This window comes from Poecilia formosa, unplaced genomic scaffold (genome assembly GCF_000485575.1).
Source record: "Poecilia formosa unplaced genomic scaffold, Poecilia_formosa-5.1.2 Scaffold383, whole genome shotgun sequence".
In the NCBI taxonomy this organism is placed as follows: domain Eukaryota; kingdom Metazoa; phylum Chordata; class Actinopteri; order Cyprinodontiformes; family Poeciliidae; genus Poecilia; species Poecilia formosa.
Genome location: NW_006800322.1, coordinates 152,993 through 173,965, shown reverse-complemented (window position 1 = coordinate 173,965; position 20,973 = coordinate 152,993). Strand labels below are relative to the sequence as shown.

At 40.8% G+C, this 20,973-nt stretch overlaps 3 protein-coding genes across 6 annotated transcripts in view; 2 read left to right on the top strand and 1 right to left on the bottom strand.

The window, feature by feature from the left end:
• The window catches only part of abat (4-aminobutyrate aminotransferase), a 28,156-nt gene extending 22,616 nt beyond the window's left edge, over positions 1 to 5,540 (top strand). For 2 of the 3 annotated variants that reach the window (XM_016662658.1, XM_016662659.1), the window contains exons 14-18: positions 68 to 205; positions 657 to 824; positions 1,859 to 2,005; positions 2,698 to 2,809; positions 3,422 to 3,543. In XM_016662658.1, coding sequence (XP_016518144.1) covers positions 68 to 205; positions 657 to 824; positions 1,859 to 2,005; positions 2,698 to 2,809; positions 3,422 to 3,543 — 687 coding nt within the window. Of the gene's footprint in view, positions 1 to 67; positions 206 to 656; positions 825 to 1,858; positions 2,006 to 2,697; positions 2,810 to 3,421 lie in introns of all 3 variants that reach the window. The other variant, XM_007575610.2, reaches the window with a different exon arrangement.
• A 1,273-nt stretch (positions 5,541 to 6,813) lies between these two features.
• rcn3 (reticulocalbin 3, EF-hand calcium binding domain) lies at positions 6,814 to 19,178 on the top strand. Of its 2 annotated transcripts, none has more exons than XM_007575605.2 (8): positions 6,814 to 6,919; positions 9,140 to 9,373; positions 10,455 to 10,648; positions 10,784 to 10,956; positions 11,887 to 11,947; positions 12,028 to 12,119; positions 13,038 to 13,145; positions 18,789 to 19,178. In XM_007575605.2, exons 2-8 carry the CDS (start codon positions 9,156 to 9,158, stop codon positions 18,894 to 18,896), a joined length of 954 nt encoding a protein of 317 aa, XP_007575667.1. In that variant the 5' UTR covers positions 6,814 to 6,919; positions 9,140 to 9,155; the 3' UTR covers positions 18,897 to 19,178. The 2 variants fall into 2 exon arrangements, with proteins under 2 accessions (XP_007575667.1, XP_007575669.1); XM_007575607.1 differs by lacking the exon at positions 18,789 to 19,178 and adding an exon at positions 13,738 to 15,606.
• The window catches only part of nosip (nitric oxide synthase interacting protein), a 6,158-nt gene continuing 4,196 nt past the window's right edge, over positions 19,012 to 20,973 (bottom strand). The window contains exons 6-9 of the mRNA XM_007575608.2: positions 20,239 to 20,355; positions 20,029 to 20,099; positions 19,465 to 19,573; positions 19,012 to 19,260 (exon numbers count right to left, since the gene is read on the bottom strand). Coding sequence (XP_007575670.1) covers positions 19,189 to 19,260; positions 19,465 to 19,573; positions 20,029 to 20,099; positions 20,239 to 20,355 — 369 coding nt within the window. The 3' untranslated portion in view covers positions 19,012 to 19,188. The remainder of the gene's footprint in view (positions 19,261 to 19,464; positions 19,574 to 20,028; positions 20,100 to 20,238; positions 20,356 to 20,973) is intronic.

Here is a 20,973-nt window from a genome sequence, read left to right as displayed (position 1 = left end):
TGTGTGTGTGTGTGTGTGTGTGTGTGTGTGTGTGTGTGTGTGTGTGTGTGTGTGTGTTTCTCTCTAGGTGGAGGACTTGATTGTAAAGTGGAGGCAGAAAGGGAAACCTGTTGCAGGAATCATTATTGAACCGATTCAGGCTGAAGGTGGAGATAACCACGCCTCCCCAGACTTCTTCAGAAACCTCCGCAACATTTCACGCAAGGTCAGCCATCCTGCTGAGGCCTCACAGCCTCAGTTCTGCCTGAATGGGAGGGAAGAACGGAGCAGTAAAGCAAGCAAATGAAATCAGAGCAATAGTGCTCTTAGTGGGACATTCAGAGGCTTTATATGAAATCAGTCACACACTGATGATGGTGAGCTACTGGATGGTAGCCACAGCTGCCCCGGAGCAGGCTGACAGAACAATTACACATTTTGCTGTTACAACCTTATTCCAAAATGGATTAAAAAAATTTATTTTTCCTTTACTTAAAAACTACATTCAACACATAATGACAACAAATTTTATGTTTTTTTTTCTTTTACATTTTTACAAATATTTAATAAATGAAAGCCAAGAAGTGACATGTTCAGAGGTAAATGACTTCACCATGAAGCTCAGCTTCATTCAGTCACTGTCTCACATCTCAGCATTCCAATGTTTTGTTCCTCAGCATGGCTGTGCTTTTCACGTGGATGAGGTCCAGACCGGCGGCGGATGCACGGGGAAGTTCTGGGCCCATGAGCACTGGGGCATGGACGACCCGGCAGAGATCGTCTCCTTCAGTAAGAAGCTGCTGACGGGAGGTTACTACCAGAAGGACGAGCTGCAGGCCGATAAGGTGGGTCAGCGGCTGAAAAGTGGACTTTTAAGTCAGCTGTTGATTTCAGGTCCAACTTGAAAACATCAACCATACACTGTATTATGCAAAATATTTAAAATTCATCATGTTGGATATGTGAAATAAATGTATTTAATAAATTCAAATGTATATATATTATCTTATGTAGATCTGACAATGCAGTAAGTAAATAGAATATTTATGTGAAATTTAGTCATTAAAATGGGAAGTTATATATTTAATTAAAATACCAATTGATTGCTCTATTAAAGCTGTTGTTGTGCTGCAGCTACAGGAAGTTCATCAAATATTAAACTATGTGCAATTATAAAATAATGCATACATTTTAGGAAAAGAAATGTATATGCATTTTATTAATAGCATATTCATTTGGTGTAGTTAATACATACTTGTGTGTATGGTTTTTTTTTTTTTTTTTTTTCCCCAAAAAAGTATATTTTATTTTTTAAATGATGGCGTTTTTGGACCTGCAAACAAAAACACAAACATCTAAATAATATCATGTATATTAACGCAGTTTCTAAAGAGTCACACTTTATGACACCATGTATGGAGAATAAGTGAGTTTATATGAAGAAGCTAGCTTTCTAAAATAATGAAAGATAAAATCACACTCAGACATTTTAAGTGATCAGAACCTTTTCCTCTGTGGGGCGATGGGGAAAAGGTTCTGATGTTTGTAACTGATCAAATTAGTATCACAACATGGTTCTGTCACTGTTCAGCACCTCTGAACAACACATGACGGCTTCCAGGATTTGATTTCCAGCTATTACAACCAGAACCAATCTGGTTCTTCCATCTCCACCACCCAGTAGCTCCTCCCATCATGCCTGCCTGTGCAGCAGCATCACCGGGTCAGAACCCTGAGCAAAAGTTTGGTTTACACTTTACAAACCTACTACAGCTTCCAGAGAATAATCCGGGTTTGTTGCTATTTGCCAGATTAGATCAGATCAGATGCCAGGATAAAAACGTCTCGTATTAATAATCTTGTGGTGTTTGTTTTTCAGCCGTACCGTATTTTTAACACCTGGATGGGAGACCCGTCCAAGAACTTGTTCCTGGTTGAGGTTCTTAACGTAATCCGCAGAGAGAACCTCCTGGAGGAAGTGACCCGCTCTGGGAAGGCTCTGCTGAATGGCCTCTACGAGCTGCAGGTACTGCAGACCACCGCTCACAGCAACGCCGTTCACAGCAATGCCGCCAACCTCTGAAACAATCACTTTATTTCAGTCATTTTATGCTAATAAAATGACTGAAATCACTTTAAGTCTTACACTTTAAGTAAGACTTAAAGTGTAAGTCTTACTTACACTTTAAGTGCAATAGATTACCTAGATAGAACAAACATGCCTTGATATGAATGGTTGCCATTCATAGTTCTTTGAACTTTTCCACACTTTCCACATTAAAACCAGACATTTCAGTGTACTTTATTGGGATTTTTAATAAAGGGCCAGCACAAAATAGGTGGAGCTGCAGTAAAATGATCCAGAGTTTTGCATTTTCTCACAAATAAAAGTCTGAAAAGTGTGGCATTCATTTCTTGAACCACATTTTGCTGCGGTTACATCTGCAAATCTTTTGGGATCTCTCACTATAAGCTCAGAATCTTGGAAAAAAAAAATCTAAAAATTGAAATGTTTGTGAATACTTTAAAGTTAAGGTATACTTTAAGGTAAAGCTTAATTTTAAAAGGTAAGCTTTACCTTTTAAAATTCAGAAAAATCTTCAAAGTGAATGATTTGAAGTATTTAAAAAATCCTAAGGAGCTGCAGTAGTTCAGACTGTTGGTGTTTTTATAATGTGAATGTCTGTGATAACGAGCTAACCCTCCACCCCCCTCCAGGCTCAGTACCCCGGCCTGCTGAGCCGAGCTCGAGGACAGGGGACGTTCTGTGCCATTGATGTGCGGGACGCTGCCACGCGAGACAGACTGCTGTTGCAGGCCAGAGACAAAGGTACATTTTTCTTGAAATGGTTCCATAATGTAGGAAGAATGTATTTCTGGATTTAGTAGCAGATGTTGGTTGTGTCACTTCCTCTGTGATGGTGCTAGGCTTGTTTTGGTGTCATTTATAGGCTTAGATGATTAAGGTTTGACAAAACAAGACTTGATGTCAGTTGAACAATTCATTCACTTAACCACCAGAGGGCTTCACACCTCCTGTAAACATCCACATCAGGCCAGCACCACCATGCTGATCCCACAGGGGTTCAGTTTGGGTCGGTCCGTCTTCTCCTCCAGAGGTAGACTGATAAACCGCCATGTGTTTAACTTCTTGTAGGACAGTTTGGGTCTAAAACGTGGTGTTATATGATCCTAATACAGAATCTCCTCTTTCTTCATCCCACATCATCACACTGCCTCCACCAAAAGTAGCTTGAAAAAAAAAAAGTTTTTTTTCATGGGCATAACCCACAAATTTAACTTTCCTACTAAACCAAATTCACATGCAAAGTTTAAAATAAAAAGTAAAGAATTTCAAACTAAAGCGTGTTTTTATATCTATGTTGAAGCTGTGTAAAGAACAGGAGGCCACAGTAACAGTAACCGTGTTTGTCGCCAACAGGCATGCTCCTGGGAGGATGTGGGGACCAGTCCATCCGTTTCCGTCCTGCTCTCGTCTTTAAGGAGTACCACGTCCACATCTTCCTCAACATCTTTAACGACGTCCTGGCTCAGAACAAATAAAGGCCGTGCCTGAAGGAACTGAAGCAGAACCTACATAGGACAGATTTAGGGAATCTGGCTGTCGTGATAAGCACAGAGAACATGTTTCCTACAAATTTTCTGTTTAAACATCCAGAACCTGTTGGGTTTATAACATTTAAAACTGCAATTTTCCTTAGATATTACAGATAACTACATTCTTTTACTCGTGGAGCCATGTAGACAGAGCCAGTAAGCCATGCAGAGTTTAGACCAGAGGATCGATCCATTTTCAAAATGAAGATGCTTCCCTAAAATAAATCAGCTAAGATATTCTTTATGTCATTCAGCTGGGTTCATGTTGGCCCACAGAGACTGATCAGGCTGTAAGCAGACTGGATGAAGTCACAGCAGACCCCCAGCTGTTCCCCAGAAATCCAAAGTAAACCACTCTGCTTATTGGCCACCTCAGCCAGGCGGTGTTGGTGAAGCACATGAACATGATTTCCACCACGCAGCTGTTTCACATCCTTTTAGTTAGCATCCAGCTCTAACAGCTCAAACAAATTTGTCTCCCGTTCACCGTTTACTCCATGACCGTTCTGTGTCGTCAGTTTTGGGGTTCTGGATCTGATCTTCACCTCGTCTAGAGAACAGCGTCCGCTCTACAGGAAGACGCTGCAGAATGTCTGCAAATATTTGAATAAGGATGTGTGCGATCCTGTAACAGACTCCAGGCCCTAGATAATAATGTAGCTGCATGATAATAAGACTGTCCCCATCCTAAGCATGAAGGACCAAAGTATTTAGTGTGCTAGAAGAAAGGCTGAATATGATCCTGAATGCAGAACCCTGACGGTGAAAAGCAAACCAGCAGCCTGCATGTGGTTTAACGCTATCCTGTCTGGGAATGAGTCTGTTCAGCCTTGTAGACAAACCTGAATCCTGACACACTACGACAGTGTCTTAGGCTGCTTCAATATGCCCATATTATTTAATTTATGCGTCCCTTGACGACTTTTTCTATTTAATATTTCTTACATCAAACTGTAAGAGTAAAACTGACTTCTCATTTAATCAAGATGTCACAGATATTCCAATGATTCAAACTTTTCTAAGCACATTAAAAGGCAGAGTTGCCTTGTTTAAAGATTCTCTACTTTTTTTTTGGTTTGTTTTGATTACAATGGTTAATGGTGCAAGTTCTGTAAGAAAAGCTTCTTACTGTGACTTATCTGCGCATAATCTACATGTGTTCAGAGAAATGCATGCTGGGTAATTCTTATATCAACAGAAAAAGGTGAACATGTTCAGGTGTGATATCTGTAGCTTACATGATGGACAATCTCCCCAAACAGCACCAGCCATGCAGTGGCCATTCCACTTCAGACATTTGTTTTTCCTCTAGTGGCCACAAGAGGCATACTAGAGCAAGTTTCCCCCACTCAAACGTCCTTATTATAGAGTTCAGAGGAAATGTAGAGTTTTTCCTGAGGCAGATGGACACAGGGCACAGAGACAGCACAGCTCTGGTCCCTGTTGAGTTAAAGCTGAGAATTTGGAGCAGAACCGTTTCACAGCCAAACTGATGTTCTGTTGTGTCCCTGAATGTTTAATGAAGCGCGTGTTAGGAATGTGAACGGCTTCATTTAAAGTGTAGCTACAGTTAATTTTGTTACTACAGTTAAATTAGAATAATATCCAGTTACATACATGAGTACATGTTTATTGGTTTTATAACAGTCATCTATAAACTATATTCCAGTTAATGTAATGTCTTATATTTATTCCACAGGGTTTGGGTCAGGTTTTGCTAAGTATGAGCAGGCTGATGTGCAGCATGGTGTTAGTGATGACAACAGTGCCCGTCTGTTGTCAGTCAGTACTACACAGAATCCCTGTGATGTCGTCCTTTTAAACAAGTCAACTACTTCCACTGGTGATCTGAGATCTTGATGTTATTTTAGCTGGTTCTAATAACTGTTGTCTATAAAACATTCTGTCCTTGTATTGCGACAAATAAATGCCATTTTAATTAACACCGTGCTTCTTGATTATTATCAATGAAGTTACTTTAGGAAAAATGTTTAAAAAGTTTAACATTTATCATCTCTATTATGCATCAAGCATTTATCTCAGTTTTTAGAATTGTGGTATTATTCCAATGAAAACTCCTGAATTTTGCTCCAAGAAAAAGCAGAATATTACAAGATAAAAAGGGTTTTTGAATAGAGAAATGTATAATTTCCAAGAATGGAAAGAACAAACTTATTCTATTAATGGACAATAAAGAGCAGAAACAAACAGAACCACTCACTAATTTCTGCAGTCAGTAACTAGTTGTCTGATTACTACCTCAGAGTTTACAGTCATATTAGTTAACGAACTCGTCACAATTTTTCATAGTATACATAGTTCTAAAGGTGTTGGTAACAACTCAAGTAATCCATACAAAAAAGCAACCAAAATAAGTTCAGAACTTGAGTATGTGCAATAATGGGGGAAAAGGTGCTGAACTCTCAGAAAGGGAGGTGGAGAAAGGTCTGGAAAGTCAAGACATCAGCTGTAATCTATCAGTGATTAGAAAACCAGCGTACATGGAGATTAAAAAAAAATCTCCATGGCAACCATCCAGCTGTGCAAAACACCTAGGTGGACCTAGCCCCGCCTTCAAGGCGCAGCTCCTCCTCAAAGCTGAAGTTTCCAAACCTCTGAGCTTCCACCTCACAGAGCAGTCCTGCCCCATAACTGACCTACTCAGCTCCTTCAGACTAACAATTAGAAAACACCTGGTGGAACTGTGGAAATGCTGAGTTCATTATAGGAGCTACTTCTCAGTGCAATGCTGGTAAAAATGTTGTTCAAGGGTTAATAGAGGAGTGATGTTGTGATGACTTCTTAAAGGTGGAGTTTCAGAAAGACCCGGAGTTTTTAAAATGACAAAGGCCCAATTACAAGGAGCTAAATTACTCAGTAACATTTCATTTAAGTAATTTTTTTATATATACATAGCATTAAAAAAAGAAAAGGAAAAAAAAAGTTAACATAGTTGCACACCATACTGTCTCTTTAAAATAAAAAGTATTCCTGGTCCTGTTAAGCCCAGCCTTCCGGGACAGCGCCTGCAGAAGGTTCTGCGGTGGGAAGTGAAGGATGCACAAATTGGGAAAAGTTACTCCGACGTGGGGCGCGTGACAACGTGGCGGTATCCAGCCAATAAGAATCTATCATACAATACTTTCCTGCTATGTGCCACTTTCTATTGGTTGGGATTTTCTTCAAGGCGTCGGTAATTGGTTAGCCACAGAAGAAGTCCCGCCCCTTTTTCTTTGTTATTTAAAGAAGCAAAATGCCAACGCGTACCTCTGTTCTGAGAGCTGTGCTGTGGGAGGAGGACCGTTCTGCTGCCAGAGAGCTGGTGAGCTTTTAAACTTTGTTGTAGATACTCCAGCTTACTGTTAGCTTATTGTTAGCTTACCTCCACATCTAGTCAAAGATGTCATGGTTCCGTTAGTACCCTACACACAGTGCACGCAGGAAACAAGAATGTTTTCAATGATGATAATTTGAGGCTTTCAGGAAACTGAGACTTTCTGCTGTCAGTGTGTGCTGACCCTTCACCTACCAGGAGCCAACAAGTGTTTTAAAAATGACTCAAGATGTTTTCTGTCTGTCTACTGGGAACTTTCTCTGTGTTCATGTTTATAGCCTTAGTTGATCAAATGCATTGATTAACTGATCAGCAGGTCTGAACATCTTTATACAAACCGGATTTCTGGTAGTTTGCCTGTCAGAAAGATGGTTCAGTGATAATCATGATGATCATGAGAAGCAGTTCCAAGCCCACCAACTAATTGTGGCAAAGATCAACTATGCCTGGAAATTTCCAGAATAGTTGCTGTTTTTTTTTCCTTTAAGGTTGTTCAACCTGAGCTCTCTCTGTGTAGGCCGCAGTGTTAATGCTGATGCCTGTGGTGTTCAAATCAGAAGAATGGAAAAATATGTAATGTTTGGAAGGGTTGTCAGGAAAGGGCTTCATCTAAACATAATGTGAGAAAAAGGTGACCTTGGGATAAGGAAGAATTTCAGGTCAAAATTGACAGATTTAGTGAAAACCAAACTAAGCATGTCAACAAAATAATCCTCTATGCCATCATGTCATGGTGGTAAAACAGGGGGTCATGGGTTCTTTCAGGCGCTGACCATGAAAACCATGAAGATTTTCCAGTATTTCCACAAACATATTAATGAAATGTAGAAGAGAAAAAAAATGTTGCTACTTTTCTTTCAATTTGTACAGTCTTATATAGATTATCTTAAAGAAAAATGTGGCAGTCAGATATTTTAGTGGCTTCGTCTAAAGAGAAGCACTGCTAAGCTCTGATCCTGTTTTTATAATCTAGATGTTGAAAGGCTTATAAGTGAATCCATCCATCCAATTTCTGTACCCTTGTGGGTCAGGAGGGTTGCTGATGCCCATCTCCAGTGAACATTTCAGGCAAGAGGCAGGATCACCCTGGACAGTTTGCCAGTCTGTCACAGGGCAACACATAGACAGACAGGACAAACAATCATACACACTCACACCTAGGGAGAATTTAAAGAGACCAATTAACTTGACAGTCATGTTTTTGGACTGTGGGAGGAAGCTGGAGTACCCAGAGAGAACCCACACATGCACAGGGAGAACATGGAAACTTCATGCAGAAAGACCCCAGGCCGGGAATTGAACCCAGGACCTTCTTGCTGCAAGGCAACAGAACTACCAACTGTGCCACTGTGCAGCCCTTATGAGTGAACCAATATGTAATAATTTATAACATTTACAGTGTTTATTTTTTCAGGCTTTGGAATATAAGCAGGAATATGCTAAATTTAGTAGCATTTTTTTAGTGCTTATTAGTCAGAATATAATGAATCTTTATGTGTTGTGCCCAAAAATGTTTAATACACTAATATTATCTAATTGGTGAAATGTGTTCTGGCCTGACAGACATGTTGTCTGCTGTACATTTAAAATGATTCATTTATCAGTGATAACTGCAGCCCTTGTTGTGGCTTTTTGTGTTTTTAATCATATTATCTGTAAATTACTGAATTTAATTTTCAGGAAAAAGTGCAAGCAGCCATTTTTTTCTGCTAGCTGACCAGCAGTGCTTTGGTATACCTTAATACTAGTAACCCTAACAGACCTACAACGGTATTGTAAGGTCAAAGGTGAGGCTAGGTGCCTTAATGCCGTGTTTGGACTTTAGCTGAGCTGTAAACAGAAGCGTGTGTGAAAACTTCCAGAAAATGAAGTGATGTATAGAGAACCAGACGTTCTCTCATTGATGAGGCCCAAAAGGAAAACGCGACTCAAATGAAAGCTTCAGGTTGGTCCTAGAGCTTCCTGGATTGGTGTGGAGTTGAACATTTTGCCTTATTTTTATTAAATAAAATGCTGTAAAAAGTTGCTTTTGGCTTGTGTTCGGATCATATTTCGACCTGGTATGTTCCAGATGCCTGACACAAAACATGGTGTAGACGATGTAGACCCAGTCAACCTGGAGATGGAGGAATATTCAACCATGTGTCATGTCCTTCTCAGAATTTGTTTTGCCATATTTCTTTATTTTTCTCTTTCTTCATACCTCAGTCATAAGAAATCGGCCATGATGCTGCTGAGTTCACTGCTGTACCTGTACTTGCTGGCTGCCGCTGCTCTAGCAGTCCCTGCTCAGGAGAAGAGGGTCCATCACCAGGCCGGTCTGAGCGACCACGTCCACGACGACAGTCAGAACTACCAGTATGACCATGAGGCCTTTCTGGGCAAAGAGGAAGCCAAAACATTTGACCAGCTGACCCCCGAGGAGAGCAAAGACCGACTGGCGTAGGTTCTGACAGTCCTGGTTCTGTAGAAAAACGATCATTTCTGTTTTAATTTAGTTGTGGCTGGTGTTTAGCTTTCTTTTATCATTTGGTGACAAATTAAAACTTAAGGTTTCTATGAATATGGTTGATCATTGCTTTGGTCTGGCGATTCACAGCATCACTGGACATAAAACACTCGGGTCATTTTACAGGCCTTTTCATTTCTATCTGAAAATGGAGAGTAATTATTATAAGTTTGTTATGATCTTGGATGGAAATTCCAGGAGAAAATCTAAAGTGCTGACATAGTGAGGTAAGTTGTAATGGTCCAGTTCCTCATTGCTCCAAATTTTGCTTAATTATTTTGATGGTTTTCTTCTTTTCTTAATGAGAACTATACAAAAAATAACAAACCCCCGAAAAATTAGCAGATTATGTGGCTGTATTTTAATCTTAAGTTTCTCTTAATATTTTCCAAATTCCTTTTCTGCATAAGTTAGATGACAATGTTTTATATTTACTCTGATGCTATTTTTGAGCAGGTAAACTCCCCCAGTAATTTTGCCTTTTTTATTTGAAAAAACAATAAATATCCTTGTATAGTGCTTTATCAAGTCCAGATTCTAAAGTGCTTCACTCTACAGTCACTTACACTCAGGAGCCACAGCTGCCATGCATCGGTGCCACCAGCAGGCAATGTGGGTGAAGTGTCTTGTCCAATCAGGACAGAGACGGACGGAGCGAGAATCGAACTGGCAACTCATCGATTTAGGGACAAACTCCCACCTGCTGTCGCCACCATCATCCAAATGACATGGATTAATTTTTTAAAAAGTTTAATAAGATTACTATTCAAGTTTTTAATCACTCCATAAGCTCCATATTTAGACAATCACAGCAACATAATCTGCAGACTAAAATATTATTTTGGCTCAGTCTAATGTCAAGAAGAACTTTTATGAAATTGATCTGTGTAAGAAATGACCTCAATAAAATAATTTAGACTTTCAGAAATAATCATGTTTCTCAACAGACTGTGTGTGGTTTCTGTTTTCAGTGACTAACTGTGAGTTTCGTCTCCTCTGACTTCGTCTCTACAGGAAAATCGTGGACCGGATCGACACAGACAAGGACGGCTACGTCACCCACTCAGAGCTGCACCAGTGGATCAAACACAGGCAGAGGAGGTACATCGAGGAGAACGTCAACAAGCACTGGAAGGACTACGACCAGAACCGGGACGACAAGATCGCCTGGGAGGAGTACAAGAACACCACCTATGGCTACTACCTGGGTAACACGGGCTTCCTGTCCGACTTCCTACTTCACTCAGTCTCATCTAACACAGCAATAATCAGCTTTGGTAGTTACTCGCTGAACTGTGACTGAACAGAGTTTGTAGAATCAGTTGAGGCCGCTTTCTGTCCAGGTGAGGAGTTCAGTGACATTGAGGACAAAGACACCTATAAGTCCATGCTGGCCCGGGACGAGAGACGCTTCAAGTCGGCCGACAAAGATCGTGACGGCATCGCCACGCGCGAGGAGTTTACTGCCTTCCTGCATCCTGAGGAGTTTGACTACATGAAGGACGTAGTGGTGCAGGTAGAGCTCAGGCCTGACACCATCGAGGTGTCCGTCTCTGAAGAGTAACACCTGGTTTTGCCCAGTAGAATTTGATAAGAAAATTCAACTGATCTGCTTGTGACTGTGGAGCCAGAAACATGAGCTGACCTGAAGGGGCCAGTGGAGCTCAGGCTGTGATGTAACAAGTGAAAAAATGGTTCAGTCGGTTTTATTCAGTTGGTCATGTTATTACTGGTGTATGCAGTAATATATGCTGTGACATATTGGCCTCATCAGTTGCAAAAATGACTGAAACATTCAAGAACTTTTTTTTTTATCAGAGTGTCAAAATCATGGGGGCCGTTACTTTTGAGCTTTACATCATGTTATAATGTTATTCCCTCATCAAAAACATACCTTAAGTGTTGCTTTATTTATTTCATGCCTGCTTGAGAAATCCTTTTTGATCTCCATGGCAACCATTCAGCTGTGCAAAATGTTAGGGGGGACCTAGCACCTTTTAGGATGAAGCTTCTCCTCAGAGCTGCGGTTTCCAACCTCACAGAGCAGCTTTCCCCTGCAACTCCCCACTGAGCTCCTACAGACTAGCCAGCAGCAATTAGCAAACACCTGGTGGAATTGAGTATCTGCTGAGTTCATTATACGACGTACTTCTGAGTGCACTGCTTCTAAGAACAATGTTAAAGGCTTGAAAAAGAAATATTTTTGTGGCCAAAGGGAAATGTCAGAGTAAGAGTTTTTAAAGAGACAGAGGCCCAAATTCAAGGCATTAAATTGCCTAAAAGTCATATTTCTTTTAGGTCATATTTGACAAGCACAGCATTTTCATAACAACTGAAGGTAACATTGTAACATTGATTGTGCTATAAAATGGCACCATGTGCCTGGAAAACACACAATACTGACCCTTTAAATGAAACTCAGTAAATCACTTTGTTCTCTCTACAGGAAACTATGGAGGACATCGATAAGGACGGTGACGGAAAGATCAACCTCCACGAGTATATTGGTAGGTCAGCCCTGTTTCCAGTCTGACCAGTGACCTCTGCACTGGAACCAGCCAGTGTTCATCATGTCTGCCCTCACCAGGTGATATGTACACATCGGAGGACAGCGAGTCGGAGCCTGACTGGGTCCAGACTGAGAGGAAACACTTTGGAGAGTTCAGAGACGTCAACAAGGTGAGAGCTGCTCACACCTGTAACATTTTATCATGTCTTAAAACGTTACTGTATTTTCTCAGGATTTGATGTGACAGGCCAACACAGTCATGTATGATTATAATGTGGAAGAACAATTGGAAATTTCCAGGGAAATGTTAAACTGTTATTCAGCAGTTTTAGGTCAGAACTTTGAGTAGGCCATTCTAACACATGGATTTGCTTTGATCTCAACCACTGTAGCTCTGACATCACCATGATGATGGTGTGTCCAAACTATCACCATTCAGCTATGGCAGAATGCCTTGATGGACAGAGTTCTGCCTTCAAGGCACAGCTCCTCCTTCCAAACTTCCTCTTCACATAGTGGCTGTCACCCACCACTCTCCTATTCGGCTCCTTCAGACTAGCCAGTAGCAATTGGCAAACACCTCCTGGAACTGTGGATCTGCTGAGCTCATTATAGGAGCTACTTCTCAGTGAAGTGCTGGTAAAAAGGTTGTTAATAAGGTAGTAGCCATGTTGTGATAACTTCCTGAAGGCAGAGTTTCAGATAGAGCTGGAGTTCTTAAAGAGACAGAGGCCCAGTTTAATCAAATATGACTTAAAGAAGTTGGCGTTTCAGTTTTTCATTAAGAAAAAAAAAAGCTTTTTATAATAGAAGACAATGTAGTTACTTGATAGTGTACCGGTAATTTCATAGCACAATGTGCCTGGAAAATACATATCACTGTCCCTTTAAATTTGAGTTTTTCAGTCAATCTTTTGATGAGGAACCAACCAGTCAGTGCTTGTTTTTGTCCCAGTCGATGATGGTTTTTGTCCCAGTTGGTGGTGGTGACTTGTTGCTACCCGTCTCCTGTTCTGCTGCTGCTGCTGATTCTGGTCCAGTTCTGTCCAGCCAGATAAAATAAGGTTCTGTCTTCATTCATGCTGCAGGATGGCTACCTGGATGCTAACGAAGTGGCCCAGTGGGTTCTACCAGGAGAGGTGGACCATGCTGACAATGAGGCCAAGCATCTGATCTACGAGACCGACACAAACAAGGTAGATGCATGGTTGCTTAGAAACGGTGCATTCATCCCTAAGTGTGCGCTTAAAATGTTCCACTGCACAGTTCACTTTTGTATCAACCCAAACAGACCAAGGAATCAAAGGATCCCTTTAAAGCGTTGTTCTATTGTTTGATCTGTCTGGCTGTGATTACATGACACCAGATTCATATTTCTACAACATGAATTAGTTACATGACTTGATAAAATCAAAGACTTTTTACCTTTTCACCACAGACTATGCACTATAACTGTAAGGTTAATGTTGTTAAAATAACTGATTTTATTCTCTAGTTGAATCATGGAGTCAAAAGAACTCATTACTGCGATTAAGTTGCATGTTGAGTTAAATGACGGGTTAAAACGTAACATTTTGTTTGGGACTTTGACTTGACTCAGGACCTGACTCCAGACATTAGACTGACTCTGTTCTGCCTCTGCTGGCAGCACAGCGATGTATAATTGCTTAATTAAATTCATTATTAATCAGCTTCTCTCTCTCTGTTCTTCATCCCTCCTTTCTCCTGCTTCCCTCAATCACCTCCCAATCAACCCTTGTTGGATGAAATGCTGTAATCACTCAACAGGACGAGAAAATCACCAAGAAGGAAATTCTGGCCAATTGGAACATGTTTGTGGGCAGCCAGGCGACCAATTATGGTGAAGATTTAACAAAGAAACATGACGAACTTTGATGAAGTGTCCTTGGGAAGTTTGGGGTTAGGGTGGCATAGGGTGGGTTAGACTGGGTTCACTTAAGTCTCTAACGTTTTGACTCTTCATTATGCGGCAGTCTTGGGTAATCATGCCCCTTTATTCATGTATGGAAAGTTTACAACTAGAAATGCACTGAGAAGTCAGCAGATATGAGCAGTAACCTGCCGGTCACACACAGAAATCCTTCTCTCTTTTTTTAACCCTGATCAGGGATTGAACCATCCTAAGCACTAGCAGGTCTCTTTGATGCTGTTTGTTTTGGATATAGTTACTGAGAGAAGATTCAAACTGCTTCTCACATGTTTCTTATGTTTCAAATTATTGCCAACTTTAAGAGGGAGCTGGCACTTTGAGCAGATAACAGGAAGGCTGCACCAATAAAGCAGTGTGTCTGCTCATGTTGCAGAACATGCTGGCTTTGGAAATGCTAGCAAGCTTTTGGAAATCTCAGTGATCTGCATTCTCTAAAGAAAAGACACAGATGGTTGTTTTATTGCTAGTTTTTGGTATGAGATGTAAAAACACGCTAAATGTGAATTCTGTCTTCTTAAAACCCTGTTTTTTAGGAACTGTTCTCTCAGTGTGATATTGCCTTTGCATGTTCTTAAGGACCGCTCCTGGCAGGAAAGCTACAAGAACATATTATTTCAATTCTGTTTCTTGTAGGGAAACCCAAAATTATTCTTACCCTCATCAGAACTTTCAGAGTATTTTTTCCTGAAATGAGTTGAGCAGCTGTCAGTAGATGAGCACATACTCAGCATGAGGAAAAGCTGAACAGTCAACAACTCAAACCAGTCGACTGTCCGTTGATGATACGTGTTCATCCAGGAGGAGTAGATGCTGCTGGTCCATCTGCTGGGATTCCTGTTCAAATAACAAACTGAACTTGGCTGCATTGTTTGACCAGAATCAGATCAGAATGTCTACTTGATTTGCAAAAAAAAAAGTAAATTCAGCCCAATCACACAGACAGACTCAAAATACTTGACGTGATATGTTGTGAATTGGTGCCATTGAGTTGAAAGGTTTGGGGGAAAAAAATTGACATTTGAAAACTTTTATCCTTCTCAAAAACTGGAAAAAAAAAATCATCATTTACGTTACAGCAGTCAGACCCATCTTATAAAAACTGAGCAGTGTTTTGCATATTTTCTCTCTTATTTTGACAATTGTTGATGAGCTAAGTCTTTAGAGTTCACTTCCTTCATATATTCTGTCAATGCTGCCTCTGCCTGGGCTGCTACAAAATATTAATATTACAACCAGTCAGATGAAACATGTTGGTAAAATCCCCAAAATACTGTAATCCTTATTCTGCCAGGAGTATGAATAATTATGGTCTTAACTGTATTCCTTCTTTGAACAACAGATGAAATCTGTCTCTGCATTCTGATTGGTGCATCTCTGCTTGTAGCTTCCAGGCGCATGCTACAGGAAGCAGACACATACTGTGTATGTCAGGACGGTAATGCTGAGAAAGAGGCTGTCCTTTCTGGGTTTTTAGACTTTTCTTTTTTATTCGCTTGGGTTTTCAGATTATCACACAACACACCAAGGTTGTAATGTCAGGTATGGATTTGAGTGGATTTTAATAGGAAACAATGTTCAGAAGAGAGGAAATTTCTATTAGTGACTTAAGTTTAGCTGTCAAGAGCAGAAATTGGGGGGACAAAAGAGGTCAAGGATGGACTTTGTTACAGAATTTTTATAGTTTGACAATTAAAGTCTTTTTGTACAAATGTTGTTTGTGGTGTTTATGCTGTATTGTATGATTTTTGTTTTGCTTTAGTTATTCTGTAAAGTAGCTCATCAACCTGTGATGGATGGAGGTTCACTGCTGCAAATCTGAGTCATTTGATAATCATCTTCATGAAACTGGAATAATATAATTGAAAGGTTAATTTAGTCAGTAACTCAGTTCACACACAATATAGATTAATTCCACAAACCGTTATCAAGCCTTTGTCTGTTAATTCTGATTTTCTGCTTCTAGCCAATGAAACCACATTTAAGATCAGAACATCACATCCTGATCTGTGCTTTTCCAAACAGAGCTAGTGTTCTAGAATCTGAGGTAACCCAAAAGCTTGTGTTTAAGAAGATGAGTCTGACAAAAGAAAATCATATACTGTAATAAAAACATGTGTATTAGCATTTATGAAATGTCACTTTTTGTATGAATCAAAAGAGGCTGTAAATGGTAGAAATATGACATTGTTTTGCTGGAAGTAGAACTCTGTTGCATTAAGAAAGTTCTCAAGAATTTAAAATATATTTCATTGCTAAAAAAACCAAAAACAATTTTCCTCAATGAGTTTCACTTCAGGAGCTCAGGTTCTCCTGACCCATTTGATAAAGTAGAATTATTAAAAAGTCAATTTATATTTTATAACTGTAGACTGAAAGGGAAGGGCTCCTTCACATGGCTGGTCGAGTAGCACAGACCACAAGGATGTCCGACACATTTAAAACCAAGACTTCAGTGGGGTTTTTTCATCCAACATGTTAACTGAAAACCCAGAACTGAACAGAAAAATGCAGGAAGGCAGTCAGGTATAAAGTTGATGAGACATCAACTTTATACCTGGCCGTCTAACTGAATGTCCGTTAGAATGGGTGCGGTCATGTGACCAGTACAGGTGCGGAAAGGCTGAATTTGAGCCCAAAATTCAAGCTGCTGCAGTGTTTAAAGTCACTCACTCAAAACACTGACATGTTACTGACACGCTCAGGTTCAGTGAGTCACATTCTGTACATTAGTGCTAGAACTCTGAACAACAGCGATATGAAGCTCCTTCTCTGCCTGGGCTCCACTTACACAGAGCTCAGTATGATCAACACCAGGCAGTGTTTAGTCCTCGCTTCCTCTTGGCCATTTGCCATAAATGTGTAAATGTCACATCAATGATTGTCACATTTTCTGATTCCAACAGAGAAACCTACAGTGGGGAAAAAAGTATCGTCACCAATTGTGCAAGTTCTCCCACTTAAAAAGATGAGAAAGGCCTGTAATTGACATAGGTAGACCTCACACAGAGGTCTACTATGAGAGACCAATGAGAAAAGTTAATCTCAATACTTTAATATATCCTTTGTTGGCAATGACAGAGGTCAAACGGTTTCTGTAAGTCTTCACAAGGTTGGCACACACCGCTGCTGGAATGTTGGCCCATTCCTCCAAACAGATCTCCTCTAAAGCAGTGATGTTCTGGGGCTGGCAACACGGACTTTCAACTCCCTCCAAAGGTTTTCGATGGGGTTGAGATCTGGAGACCGGCTAGACCACTCCAGGACCTTGAAATGCTTCTTACGAAGCCACACCTTTGTTGCCCTGGCAGTGTGCTTTTGGTATAATTGTCATGCTGAAAGACCCAGCCATGTTTCATTTCCAATGTCTTTGCTGATGGAAGGTTTTCACTCAAAATCTCACAATACATGGCCCCATTTATTCTTTCATGTACATGGACCAGTCATCCTGGTCCCTTTGCAGAGAAACAGCCCCAAAGCATGATGTTGCCACCCCCATGCTTCACAGTTGGTATGGTGTTCATTGGATGCAACTCAGCATTCACTCTCCTCCAAACATGACGAGTTGTGTTCATACCAAACAGTTCTACTTTGGTTTCATCTGACCTTAAGACATTCTCCCAATACTCCTCTGGAACATCCAAATGCTCTCTAGCAAACTTCAGACGTGCCTGGATATGGACTGGCTTAAGCAGGGGGACACGTCTGGCACTGCAAGATCCGAGTCCCTGGCGGCGTAGTGTGTTACTGACTTTGCCTTTGTAACTTTGATCCCAGCTTTCTGCAGGTCATTCACTAGGTCCCCCCGTGAATTTTCTGGGATTTTTGCTCAGCATTTTTGTGATCATTCTGACCGCACGAGCTGAGATCTTGCGTGGAGCTCCTGGTCGAGGGAGATTTAGCAGAGGTCTTGTAGGTCTTCCATTTTCTGATTATTGCTCCCACAGTAGATTTCTTCACACCAAGCTGCTTGCCTATTGCAGATTCAATCTTCCCAGCCTGGTGCTGCTCTACAATTCTGTTTCTGGTGTCCTTTGACAGCTCTTTGGTCTTCACCGTAATGGAACTTGGAGTGTGACCGTTTGAGGTTGTGGGCAGGTATCTTTTATACTCTTAACGAGTTCAAACAGGTGCCATTGATACAGGTAATGAGTGGGGGACAGAGGAGCCTCTTAAGGAAGAAGTTACAGGTCTGTGACAGCCAGAAATCTTGCTTGTTTGTAGGTGACCAAATACTTATTTTCCACCCTTATTTGCAAATAAATTCCTTAAAAAAAAGACTGTGATTTTCTGAATTTTTTTTCTCATTTTGTCTCTCATAGTTGAGGTCTACCTATGATGTCAATTACAGGCCTCATCTTTTTAAGTGGGAGAATTTGGGATGATTTCATCCAACTTTTGCTGTTTTGCAGACTAACTTAAGTGCTGTCAGGAGTACGTTGTGCCATAATTTTCAGACAGCTGACGTAAACTGCGTGTGTGGTGTGTGTATGTAGAAGAATCCATCAGTAATCGGGAATCAATCACATCAGTTCGAAAGCCTAATATATTTATGAACACAAAATGATATAGTTTCAGTGTTTTAGTTATTTCTATAAACAGTTCCAGTTAGTTTTACATCGTTAATTACAGTTTTATTTTAGTTAACAAAAAACATTTTCTCAATTTCAATTTTTATTTCATTTGGTTTAGCAATCTATTAGAACCATGGCTGTACTGTGATAAAATGAGGTATGAATACTTATGCAAGGTTCTGTACAAGTTGACTTAAATGTAAACCCCCGTGTTTTTCTTTGACGTCATTGTGTTCTTGTGAAGGATGTGATGGAAAAGAGTTTAGACTTTAAAACCACACACTATGAAATAAAAATGTGTTGTGTCTGCTCATCAGGATGGACGCCTGACTCTGTCTGAAATGCTGGACAAAACAGATTACCTCAGGATGAGCACAATCACTGACTATGGAGGCATGAGGGTGGAGGAGCACGACGAGCTGTGAAAAAACAACTCCAACTGGACAAGCCTCGTCTGACCTGACAGTTAGAGCCCACCGTTATTTTCTTCACGTTAAACATGCAAACTGTACAAAGGCAAATAATCATTCAGGAAGTGTTTGGCTTAAAAAAACATTTATTTACCATTTCACTCAGAAAGGCCACAGCATCCACTCGAAGAAAAACAACACACAGGAACTGTACGCTTACAGGTTGCAACGAGCTGCAGAAATCTTCCACAGATGCATCAGGTTTGACATCTCATTGAGCTGCTACTGCCTCCCCATCCTCACATCCTCATGCCTGCATCACTGGACGAGCCTCTTTGGCTCTCAGGTCAACTCCAGAACCTGCAAAGCCGGTTCCACCCTGGGATGAAACACAGACAGCTGGAGCTCAGCTACATACAGACAAAGCTCTCACAGGGAGGAACAGGATACTGCCTAAGACTTCCTCATCAAATGTGTTACTGACTATTTTTGTAACTCAAGGAAGAACAATTAAATTTGATCTGACTTGCTCTCTTTATTGTTAGTAGCAGATTTTTCAGCAACCTCCCAGTCAGCTACCTACCCTCTGCAGTGGGATGATGTCTCTCTCTGTTAGTTTGGCTCCAGACATGGGGTCAGTCATGTCCTTCTTGATCAACTTCTCCACACACTCCTGAGTCACTACAGTTCCTCTGAAAAAGTCAGGAGAATCAGTCACCCTGTGGTTAGGCTGAAACACAGTACTGGATGTTCACTGCAAAAACACTAAATCTTACCAAGTATTTTTCATTTAGTTTCCAGTTCAAATGTCTTAGTACACTTGAAATATGACAAAATTAACTTGCAAGTAACTTTTCAGAGAGATATAGGGGCCAGTTTTAATATTATTATTGTTGAAAAACATACTAGTTCCACTGGCAGATTATTTCACTGTGTTATATCTGCCAATAGAACTAGTACTGTTTTTTAAATCAATTTTATATACTTAAAGCAAGCTTCTATATCTTGCTGAAAAGTTAACTTGTAAGTTAGTTTTGTCATATTTCAAGTGCACTAAGACATTTGAACTAGAAGCCAAATCAAAAGTGCTTGGTAAGATTTAGTGTTGTTGCAATGTGTGACAGTAATGGGGGGGAGAGGGACTCACGAGGGTCTCAGGACGGCACAGGGGACACTGTTACCCAGAGCGTCTCTGGTCACTGCACACACGTACCTCTCCTAGGGGCAGAAAGCAGCAGACTGGAGTGAAACCCTGCTATGTTTCATACTGTTCTATCTAAACCAGGTTTGTTTTCCAGATATGGTTCCTCTGTTTTTCTTCCCCTTAGTGTGAGCACAGACTGGTGAGCAAACTGACCTGGCGGTTGAGCAAGGCCACCCTGTCCAGGCTTGGGTCCAGTGGGGTGAAGTTCACAGGGATTAGGTCGTTCATCTTTATGGGTCGCCCCGACATGGGACACAGCACAGCTTTACTCTGACACACAGAACACACACATCGTAAGAGTGCTGCTACAGCTGACATGAAGGCGGGTTTCAGTCAGAGGGTCAACCTGTCCTCTCTTTACAGCTGTGCCAACAGGAAGGTACACATTAAATCAGCAGATACCATGACATCCATGTAGAAAACAAACAGATGAACCTGCAACAAGCTCCAGATCATTTACACAATCTGACACCAGCAAGAGACTGATGAAGGAGAGCAGAGTGGGTCACATGCTGGAGGAGAGAGTGGTTAAAAGGAAGCAAAGCTGCTCTTTTATCCCTTTAATGCATTTCCCAAGTCATGCTGTGTCTCACACACACACAGCATGTCTTTCTAATGTCACAGGGACTTAACATTGACTTCCATTCATTTTCATTTCTCTGACCCCAACCTAAACTCAATTAACACCTTAGTCCTAAATCTGACCCCTAATTCATCAGCATTCTTATGGGGGCCAGGCTTTTGGACCCAAATGGAGCAGTCGTTGCCCACAACGTATTATTTGTTAGGAAAATGGTCCTTCCACTGTACTAAAAAGAAGGACAACACACACACACACACACACACACACACACGGACACACACACACACACACACACACACACACAC

Bases quoted from the DNA above. Each gene is read 5' to 3' on its own strand.
- rcn3 (XM_007575605.2), top strand. From the start codon at position 9,156: ATGATGCTGCTGAGTTCACTGCTGTACCTGTACTTGCTGGCTGCCGCT. The intron at 10,649-10,783 runs GTAACACGGGCT...CTTTCTGTCCAG, and splicing joins CACCTATGGCTACTACCTGG to GTGAGGAGTTCAGTGACATT. The intron at 11,948-12,027 runs GTAGGTCAGCCC...TGCCCTCACCAG, and splicing joins CAACCTCCACGAGTATATTG to GTGATATGTACACATCGGAG.